The sequence below is a fragment of the Monodelphis domestica genome, chromosome 4, assembly GCF_027887165.1.
Source record: "Monodelphis domestica isolate mMonDom1 chromosome 4, mMonDom1.pri, whole genome shotgun sequence".
NCBI lineage: Eukaryota > Metazoa > Chordata > Mammalia > Didelphimorphia > Didelphidae > Monodelphis > Monodelphis domestica.
This window is the reverse complement of record NC_077230.1, coordinates 318,962,002-318,972,373: the sequence shown is the minus strand read 5'-3', so window position 1 is coordinate 318,972,373 and position 10,372 is coordinate 318,962,002. Positions and strand designations below refer to the sequence as shown.

General features: G+C 41.6%; 1 protein-coding gene across 1 annotated transcript; it reads left to right on the top strand.

The window, feature by feature from the left end:
• Positions 1 to 2,437: 2,437 nt before the first annotated feature.
• LOC130458980 (sterile alpha motif domain-containing protein 1-like) lies at positions 2,438 to 10,069 on the top strand. Its single transcript, XM_056826128.1, has 4 exons — positions 2,438 to 2,515; positions 6,373 to 6,436; positions 6,690 to 7,031; positions 7,939 to 10,069. The coding sequence occupies exons 1-4, from the start codon at positions 2,438 to 2,440 to the stop codon at positions 8,280 to 8,282; spliced, it is 828 nt and encodes a 275-aa protein (XP_056682106.1). The 3' UTR covers positions 8,283 to 10,069.
• Positions 10,070 to 10,372: the final 303 nt, after the last annotated feature.

Below are 10,372 nucleotides of genomic sequence, written 5' to 3'. Positions count from 1 at the left end.
GAAATAAAGTCATGAGTTTGGAAGGTCTGAAAGTAATACTGGCAGTTGGAACCGCATGGCAACAGAAGAGGGATCCTTAGTCATTACTCCATTTGGACAGCATAGCCACCAGCAAGATGACTAACTCAAGACTGGCTGCATCTTTTTGGACTATGTCATGCCAAAGTGAAATATAAAATGCCTGATCAATAAATCTGCAAACTGCTTTATGTTCTAATGAAGTTTAAGTATCAACTTCATGATAGTTTTTTTTTGTATAATAATTATTCTCTATTGAGTTTTATATCAATCATTGTTAAAGTGTGCTATGATGCTTTTATGTTTAGCATTCCTTTATATGTAGAAATAAAGTGTTTATTCCATATTTTGCTTCATGTCATGCCCATGACTCCCTTCTGAGAGACCTAAATCATAAGTTATTTTCCTCTGGGTTCTAGGGTGAAGCATGTGAGAAAGGAGCCTAGTTCTCATTAGAGACTGAGTCCCCCAGGGCTAACCTAGGTCAAAACTGCATGTCAGGACTGAGAGGAACAAATGCCATAACCCTTATGGATCCAACTAAATTCCAACTGGGTTAGAAATGAATTGCCTCAGTCTTCTCCATGAAATGGAAAATTAGGTTATCTGCTCTAAATTAGTGGAAGAGGGAATGGGGTGGGAAGTACAAAGGGAGAAAGGTGAAACTGAATGGGAACTCGAAAGAATAAAAAATGAGTCAGTAAATGTTGAAGGCAACAATCCAAATGAGCTGTAAATATATCTTAAACTTGGGAAAATCAGCATAACTTCCTAACTTTGTTTTAGCAATCAAGAGCAGAGAAAGTGTGATGATGAGAGTTATCCAGGATTCAGAATAAGATGACGAATAAAAGATTAGGGGCAAAAGGGCTTCTAAGAACATTAAACTAGCAAAGAAAGGCAAGTGAAACAAGAATGGGAAAAATGGGCTAGAAGAATGAGGACCTGAAGGTCAAAATATGGAGCAAAAGCAAGATTAATATATGTAAATACTTAGGTGGTAAGTTGTGGTATAAGGGAACTACAAATTTCAGAACTGGCCACAGCATAAGAATGATGGAACGGGAAATTGCTAGAACTAAGTAAATCATCATTATCCAAGGATTATTCAAAGTAGTGAGTAGAACAAGTAAAGTCCCTAAGGACAATGATAGCAGGAAAAGGGGAGTAAAATCTAAGCTGACTGGCAAGGTAGGAAGGGGCTTTATATGCCAAATAGAGAATTGTATATTTGTATATGAGTTTATTGAGAAGGGCTGACAGGGTCAGTCCTGCACATTAGGAGGTTTTACTGAAGGGTCAGCTGGCAGCTGTGTGGGGAGAAACAAAGAAGGGAGATCAGTCAGCAGGCCACTGCAATAGTATACACATGAGGCTGTGAGAGAGTTTGAGGATGGGAAATATGACTTGGAAAAACTTTGTACATATGGGGTTGAGTTCAGAGAAGAATTAAGGGTGAGTTTTCATATAAAAAAAAATGTCCATTCTTTCGTTGCTTCTCTAAATGAAAGCTCTCCCAGAGGAAAAAACTTTATTTAATAGGACTAATGAGAAATGAATAATTTTGGTAACTGGTTATTATAAGTAAAGCTTAACACATAAGGAACAAAGGGCAGAACATTTAATAAAATGCTAAGGCCAAATTATATGAATGTGAGTCTTTAAAAGAATGATATTTTGCCATAAAAGTATATTGTTACATTCCTATATGTTATGAAATTCAATTTTATATTCCCTTTTTTTGCTTAGTCAGTTATTTAAAGCATTTGTGTTGTCACAGTCAATATGTTCAAAATGTATTCAGTAAGCCATCTTCATACTAGTAGAATATATTCACAGAAAGAATAATCCTGCGATAAAGTTAAATTTCTACTAGTTTGTAATAATTTTATTATCTAGACCACTTCATGGATTATCTTATACACTGCTATACAGTGCACAATATATGGCACATAGCAAGAACTCAATAAATAATTGTTGACATGACTATATACATTAGTGCCTGGTACATAAATAAAAAGTACTAATAAATATTTTATTTCTTAATTTTTTTCAAAATCTCTTTAAAATTATTAGGGACAAGATAGATGAAGTGAAGAAAGACATTATTATGCAGAAAATTCTGGAAATATATTAGTTTTTAACTTATTAAAAATTAAGGCTATATTTTGATTTAAGATACTAGCAATACTTGCATATGGTCTTTATTAACAGATTTCTTAATACATCATTTTTATTTTTATATTCTTCTAAAGAACTGCTATTTATGTGGAATAAACTTAACTGCATACATACAAGGTTAAGAATAGAATTCATCATAAAGCCAATTTGAAACTAATGTTGCCAACCCTGCCATCATTTTAGATCCTCAAGATAAGTTGGCTTGCTACCAATTTTCTGTATTTGTAGCTTTGTCAGGATGCCTGTCTACAATGTGGAGCAAGCCTATTGTCTTATAAATAGTATCTGCAAAATTTCATGGCATGATTTTGTAAAGGTTAGTCTCTCTTCAATGCCACACTGAAAATGCCATTTACGTAAGGTCCTATGGACTGGCTCTATAATGGTTATGGGGAAGGGGAGTGGGCGATCTTTATAATTACATAATATTGCTTTATTTTTGCTGTTTTTTCTATTTACCTAATTGAAGCTATTGTGAAGTTTTCCTGGTTTTTCTTACTTAATTTTGTACTAGTTTTTCTAAGTCTTCCTATGCTTCTTTGCAATTACATTGTTTCTTACAACTCAATAATATTCTACTACATTCATGTACTACAACTTGTTAGCCATACCCCAATGGATAGGTTTCTACTTTTGTTTCCAGGTCTTTGCTACCACAAAAGATATTGATTTAATCATTTTGGTGTATATATAATAGGGCCTTTCCTTTTTGTCACTTACCTCCTGGGGGGGGGGGAGCAGGGATATGCTTAGCAGAAGAAAAAGACGTGGGTATTTTAGTAGATTTCTTTGAATTATTTTAAATTGCACTCTAAAATGGTTATAGTAAATCACAGCTCTGCCAACAATGCAATAATATTTACTATTCTGGCCATGAATCCATTTTGAATTCATTTTGGAACATGGCTTAAGATGTTGGTCTTAAACTGAATAGTTTATTTAAACTGAATGGCATGTTAAAGACATATATTTGCCTTCTAGAAAACATCAGACATATTCATTTCTAAAAACATAACATTTTCTTTTTCTTTCTTTAAAAATAAAAACAAAACACCTTACCTTTTATCTTAGAATCAATACTAAGTATCAGGTCCAAGACAAAAGGGTGGTAAGGGTTAGGAAATGGGGGTTAAATGACTTGCCCAAGATTATACAACTAGGGTTATCTCCAAACCTGGTTCTTTGTCTACTCAGTCACCAAGTTGTCCCAAATGTTTTCTTTATCAAAAGATCACTAAGGAGGCAGTGAGGGGGCTCAGTGGATTGAGAACCAGGCCTAGAGACAGTATGTCCTGGGCAATCTGGCCTCAGATACTTCTTAGCTGTGAGACTCTGGGCAAGTCACTTAATCTCCATTGCCTAGGCCTTACAGCTCTTTTGCCCTGGAAACAATATATAGTATTGATTCTAAAATGAAAGGTGAGGGTATTAAAAAAAAAGATCACTAAGATACACTATTAAAAACTTTTATAATATATATATATATACACACACATGTTCAAATACATGAATTGCATCTAATTTTTATAATCTTTAAAAATCTATATTCATAACACTGGGTATAATTCCAAATTACTTTCCAAAATAATTGGATCAGTTTGCAATTGCACCACCAGTGTATTAGTGTCCCCATCTCTCCACATCCCCTTCAACATTTGTCATTTTGCCCTTCTGTCATTTTAGTCATCTTGATGCATGTGAGGTGAAAGCTCCATGATGTTTGGTTTGCATTTCTCTAATCAAGTGATTTAGGGCATTTTAAACATTCCTATATATGTCTAAAAATCATCTGTTCATATCTTTTGCCCATTTATCTATGTGTATATCCTTACACCTAGCAATTTCAGTATGTTTCCCAGGTAGATTAAGGAAAAAGGAAAGGAACTCACATATTCCAAACATATGGTAGTTAGTTCTCTTTGAGGTAGCAAAGAATTGGAACCTGGAAATTGGGGAATGGCTGAACAAGTTGTAATATATAATTATAATGGAATACTACTACACTATAAGAAACATTGAGCACACTGATTTTTAAATAACTTGGAAAGAACTACAGAAGATAATAATAAAATTAGTAGAACCAGGAGAAATTTATACACAACCATAGAATTAATGCTGGAAGAATAAACTGTGAATGTTGCTTCCAAAATGTAAACAGTAAGGTGAAACATGATAGTTAATTTATATGTACATATCAGTCTCTCTGACAGCATCTTCTGTGCACTCAGCCACCCAGCTGTCCCATGTTTTCTTTTTCAAAAGAGCACTAAGGAGAGAGTGAGGTGGCTCAGTGGACTGAGAGTCAGGTGGTCCTGGATTCAAATCTTGCCTCAGACACTTCCTAGCTGTGTGACCCTGGGCAAGTCACTTAACCCCCATTGCCTAACCCTTACCGCTCTTCTGCCTTGGAACCAATACTCAGTATTGATTCTAACATGGAAAATGCAGGTTGTTGTAAAAATAAAAAAAGAAGTAAGAATGAATCTCCCTCCTTTCTTTTGCTGCTTTGGGAGACACTGCAAATACTGGCAACTCAGTTGATATACTAAACTTTTTTTTCACACTTCTTGTGGTTAAGAGATGGGTCTCTGGATTTTGGGAAATAAAGGCTCTGTAAAAAGAAGAGATTTTTTTAAGAACATAAATTCATGGTGATAGCTGTCCTACCACATTATTAAGGGGAAAGTGGGTCATGCTTAGAGTTTGACAAAGGAGGACAAACAATTTCTCATATAAAGTTATTTGTGGTGCTGTGTCATATAGAATGCTAGACCCAATAGATCCCATATAGATTTTAACTAGTCTGAAAGTTTTATCTTTTTATGAGTCCCCATAATTCAGGTCTTAGCTCTGTAGAACCATATTCCAAAAATTTGATGATAAACATTTAACAACTGGCTCTCCCAGAAAGAATTCAGTAAAGTTTAGTCTGCATTATTAATTCAGCTCTTTCTTTAGTCTAGAAAATAAAACCATAAATCAAGGCCTATTTTGCCAATAGTTTCCCAATTTCTGAGGTATCCAAGTGTTCACACCAGAAATTTAACAATTCTCAGATTAGGTTCAAGCTAGCTCCTGCATACCTCTGAAAGTGTGATTTAGGGGATAATCTCTGAGTAAAGGAGAGGAATATCAAGATCAAAGGAAATACTTTAAGTATCAACTACTACTACTGAGTCTCATGTGAAATGCTACATAAGCATCTAGATCAGGTTTTGGTAAATAACTATAAGGTCTGAGGGAGCACCTAAAAACCACAATTTAATCCAGTTCTGGAAGTACACCAGTTTTGACATGTACCCAAAAGGTAGACTTTGTTGTTTCACAAAGGAAGGTTCATTTATTTGCACATCCCCCCTAAATCAATAATATTTATTAAATCCCTCTTTAGTTTTTAGATTTATTTATCTTGAAAATCGTAATCCTCATCCAGAAAAACATTTTCCTTTTCTCTTAAGATCCTCGAATCCCATTTCCTTAAAGTCCCCTAAAAATTGAGAAATTTAGCATTTTTCTATACTAGTTGCTTATATTTCCACATATGGCCGCTAGGTGGCGTGGTAGAGCGCTAAGCCTGAAATCAGGAAGACTCATTCAAATCCACTATGACCCTAAGCAAGTCACTTAACCAGTGTGCCTCAATGGGGGGGATAACAGCACTTGCCTTATAGCGTAGTTCTGAGATTCAAATGTGATATTTATAAAGTATTGCATAGTACCTAGCACCTAATAGGTGTTTAATATGTCCTCCCTTCTGACCCGTCCTATAAAAACAATGGAAAAAAGGAAAATAACAGCCATAAATTTAAAATATTTACCCATAGTAACTATCTGCGACTTTCGTTGTACTTCTGAAAAGTTAAACTATTTGTGATTCCTGCTTACCACCTTAAAAAGTTATAGATTTATTCCTTATACTTATCTAGCTCTAAATCCTCTTAGAATTTACTGCCATATCTCTGGTAAGAATTGAGATGTTTTCATTATTTAAAAAAAATACTCGATAGGGAATTTTAAACACGGTTACTCTGTACCGAAACACTACATGGTAACACTTAAAATATATATTTTACAAATTTTGTAATTAGCCTCTGACCTCAGATTTGGATTTGTCTCCCAGCTGGCAAATTTGGTGCAATAAGGCAATAAATAACATTGTTCCTGTTCCTTAAGAGAATCACTGGTTCTTTTTCCGATTATATCGCTCGCAAGGCAGACCACCAAAGGGGACGTGCGAGTGAGTTTTGTTGCGCCCCCCAAAATTCACCTATTCCTTGTAACCTCTCAAAAAGTTAAATCATTCCACAATAACTTGCATTTATGTTCTACGCCGCACCCCGGCGGCCAAACTAGGTTTCCTAGAAATTAAACTGTTCAATTTTTGGTCATAAGGGAGTTATTTCGCATCAAGCGGACTGATTTGGGGAACTCTTCCCAACGCATAACGCACTAACCTATAAATAACTACCGCTGCGCTGAGTCACCCCAAGCCCCGAGCTTCGCCCCAGAGAGGAGCGACAGCGCGCCCCTCCCCCAGGGCCCACGACAAGCCCGTGCAACACCCCCAAGGGGGCTGGGACAGCATGGGGCCCTCCCCTTCGCGAGAGGGAGTAGGGCTCGGAGCCCTCCCCCGTGCCCAGCTGCCCCGGCAATAGCGCCCAGTGGTGGCGGAACGCGGGGATGCCCGGACTACGACGTCCAAGCGCCGAGCGCCGCTGGGCCGGGCTGGACGTGGAGCCGCGGGGGGCCGACTCCGGCCTCCGCCCCGAAAGGCCGCTCACACAATGGGGAGGCGGGAACGCGAGCGAGGCAGCTCCATGGTCTTGGTAGTGGTGAGATTTATAAAAAAAAAAAAAAGCTATGGCTTCAGGCCAAGTGGGGAAAACAGAGGTTGAGGGCAAGGTGTAAAGAGAGAAAAATGCCCTCGTCCCGTAGGATCTCAGCATAGTTCACAGCAAAGCAACTGCAGTCGCCGGGAGGGAACGCAATAAAGTAGCGGAGGAGATGAGGAAGGGGGGACGGAAGTGCCGCCTCCCGTTGTTAGGGGCCATTACGTCATCCTACCGTTGTCTGCCTGTGGCGGGGGCGTCTGCCCATCACGTGTCCTCCACTCTTTCCCTCCCATTACCCCCACACCCCATTGCGCGCGCGCTCGAGGACTCCCCCACCCCCATTCACCCCCACCCCCCCGTTTCCCACCTCCGCCCTCCCCTCTCTAACTTTCGCCCTCCCCTGGTTGGCCCGGCTGTCAACAGCGCGTCCGCTCCGCCTCCATCCCGGGTCCCTCTTCCCCCTGCCCCGACTCCAGAGCAACTGCCACAGCTGCGCGTCCAGGCGCTCGGCGGGCAGATCTCCCGCTCCCTGTGCCCCCAACGGCGGGCGCTCAGGGTGAGGAGGCTCCCGAGCGCGAGCGTGCGCGGCTGGGAGACTCTTATTTTCTCCAGCCGTTCCAACCTACCCGGGGTGTTAGGAAAGCCCCAGTGTGGGCATGGAGAAGGGCAGAAGCGGCCCCACACCGTCTGCTCCTGCAGATCCGGGCCCGCGGGGCGGGGCTCCTAGGCGCACCGACCTTTCAGTCTTGCGGCTCCGGGCCCCAGCCCCCGCGCGCCTAGGCTCAGCTCGGGCTGCCCGTGTTTCTCCCCGCTGCCCTGGGGCTCGTGGTACGCGGAGATATAGACGGTTTTCCCGTCCTCTTCTCCACCTCCTCCCCCCAACCTCGTTTCCCTCCCTTCCCCCTAGGCGGGCTGCGCAGGACACCGGAGCGGTCTGCACCTACTGACCTGTCAACCGAGGAGGATGAAGATCCCAGGCGGGCAGGCGGGCGGGAGCAAGCAAAGGATCCGAGAGAGAAAGAGAGAGGCAGCTGTAGAGCTCCTGGCCCCGGGACTCGAGCTGCTGCTCATACAAAGCGAGGAGGCGGCAGCGCCTGCAGCCAGGTGTCCCCCGCGGCCCGGGCCGAGCCCGCGCCCTGCTCTGCCCCCCCCCCCCTTTCGTCCCGCTGGAGGGAACCCCCCGACGGTATTTTTTTGTGCAGTTTCAGCAAAGCTCCGAGGAAGTTGGTCCTTTTGTTCCACTATTTATAGATTGCGTCAACATTGCGAAAAGGAGAAGGCGGAGCAGTGGCCCCTCCCCCTCTCCTCTCCCCTTCTCTGCTCCTAGGAAAGAAAAGCCCCAGCACACGACCTAAGTACACAACAGGACAGCCCCCCCCCCTCCTCTTCCCCCTCGCCTCCTCCTCCTCCCACTCCTGCAGCCCCGGGAGCAATCCGGCCAAACCCCGTCACGTGCCTGCCAGGGAAAACCAGCTTGCCAGAGCCCAAGTGCTCCCGCGCCGCCTGCCATCAGCGGTAGCAGCCGCAAAGAGAAACTGCCTCCCACCCCTCCCTTCCCCTGAACCCTCTCCCTACACTACTCCTTAATACCCAAACGTACCCCCAGTTTCCCGCTTCCACTGCGTCTTAGCAAAGGAGTTCGGTTCCCTGTTGGGTTGGCACCTTGCTTACGTCTATTTGTGCGTTCCCTTGTGTCCGTGTTTCTACCCCTCCTGAGAAACATCGTCGACACCCCTGGGTATATTCATGCTCATGCATTTAGATATGACTTAAACTGGTGCATTGCATGTGTGTGAATTTGCATGTTTCAAATCCTCCAGGTTCTTATACTCTTGACCGAAAGTCTAAGCAAAGCGAGATAAAAAGACCCTAGCTGCGCTTGAGTCTTGATCATGACCCGCCTGCACAGTCTCAGGAGATAGTGGTCACAAATAAGGCATCAGTTCAGGCATTAAAAAGGCGCGGGGAAAGATTCCTCATCTTTACAGGTGCTGTGACAATTTGTCATAGTTTACTTCCATCTTCTAGGTACCGCTAAGGAATTGAAACGCCTGTTGCTGGAAGGTGTTTGAAGCCGACAGGTGTTGAGTGAGTTAGTTTTTGAAGAGTTAATGGCATAGACTTTTAAGAAATATATTTATTATCTATTAATATCTATTTATACCCGATCACGAAATTATAGATTTCACCATGCCCCAAAATGAAACTGAGCACTTCTTTGGCTTAAAGCCATAGTCTGAACTCAGTGTAAATAAGGAATATTACAAACACAGGAGGAGGCCTTACAGTGGAACTTAGTAAAATTACCTTTTTTTTCAAAGTGTTATTTACGATCCCAGTTTCCAAAGTTCCCCTACGAATTTACTTATTTTTATATTGCATTTCAACTCGTCAGTTGTATTAAGATAATTTCATAGGCTAAATCCCGATAGAAGGCAGAGATGAGTTGGACACACAAAGAGGGTCAGGAAACACATCAGAGCTTTTTTTTTTTTTTGGTGGGGTGGGGGTGGGGAGCAGCTGGACAACACGGTAAACAACTTATTGGAAAGGGTCTGTAATTTTTTTAAAGGGGAGTTTTTGGAAGTTATCAACTTTTCCTTACCCAAGTGTAAAGGAGGCAAAGAGGGGTTTGGCCAAAATCTCTTCTGTTGAGGAAAGAGCACAGTACTCTTTATGTCCCGAACGTTCTGGGCAGTAAAGCGATACAACCAGGCAAGCCAGAAGATGGGACTTGTCCGAACCTGTAGAGTGCTCTTCACGTTCCAGACTCAGGTCACTGAGAAGTTGCTATTGTGTTGTGTTACTTTTGTTAGATATTTGTGGAACTTTTCCAACTGTGTGAAATTTAAAGGAGGAAAATCCTAAAAGTTAGGTCAAACAACTTATCCAATGTTTCTTTTCTTTTTCTTTTTTTTTGAGCGGTATGTGATTAAAAGGGGGGGAAAGTGAGATTATGTGTACTTTACACTGAGATTTCAAAGCCAGGCTCAGTGGAACCTGTTGCAAATGAGTAAAAAATTTGAATAGAGTTTTAATCCTGTGTTGGTTTTGTAATTTCCCCCTTTCTGCGGAAGGAAGATATTCTTTATGGGTATTTCCCTCTTTTCTGTTCTGGTTTCTAAGCAATTAGCAAATAGGCCTCAGTTGGACCTTTCTAGTATCACTTTCTCCTTTATCGCATTTCTTTGATTTTAGTTCGATTTTAGGGCTGTATTGAGGACCCGTTTTTGTGGCCGAGCGTTCGCAGTTAAAATTCACAAAACGTTTCTTTTCTTACATTAAAAAAGTGTGGGGTTTTATTTTTCTTTGTCGCAAAAGAAACAATGGCTTTATGACAC

Bases quoted from the DNA above. Each gene is read 5' to 3' on its own strand.
- LOC130458980 (XM_056826128.1), top strand. From the start codon at position 2,438: ATGCCTGTCTACAATGTGGAGCAAGCCTATTGTCTTATAAATAGTATC. The intron at 2,516-6,372 runs GTTAGTCTCTCT...CTGTTCCTTAAG, and splicing joins CATGGCATGATTTTGTAAAG to AGAATCACTGGTTCTTTTTC. The intron at 6,437-6,689 runs GTGAGTTTTGTT...AGTCACCCCAAG, and splicing joins CCACCAAAGGGGACGTGCGA to CCCCGAGCTTCGCCCCAGAG.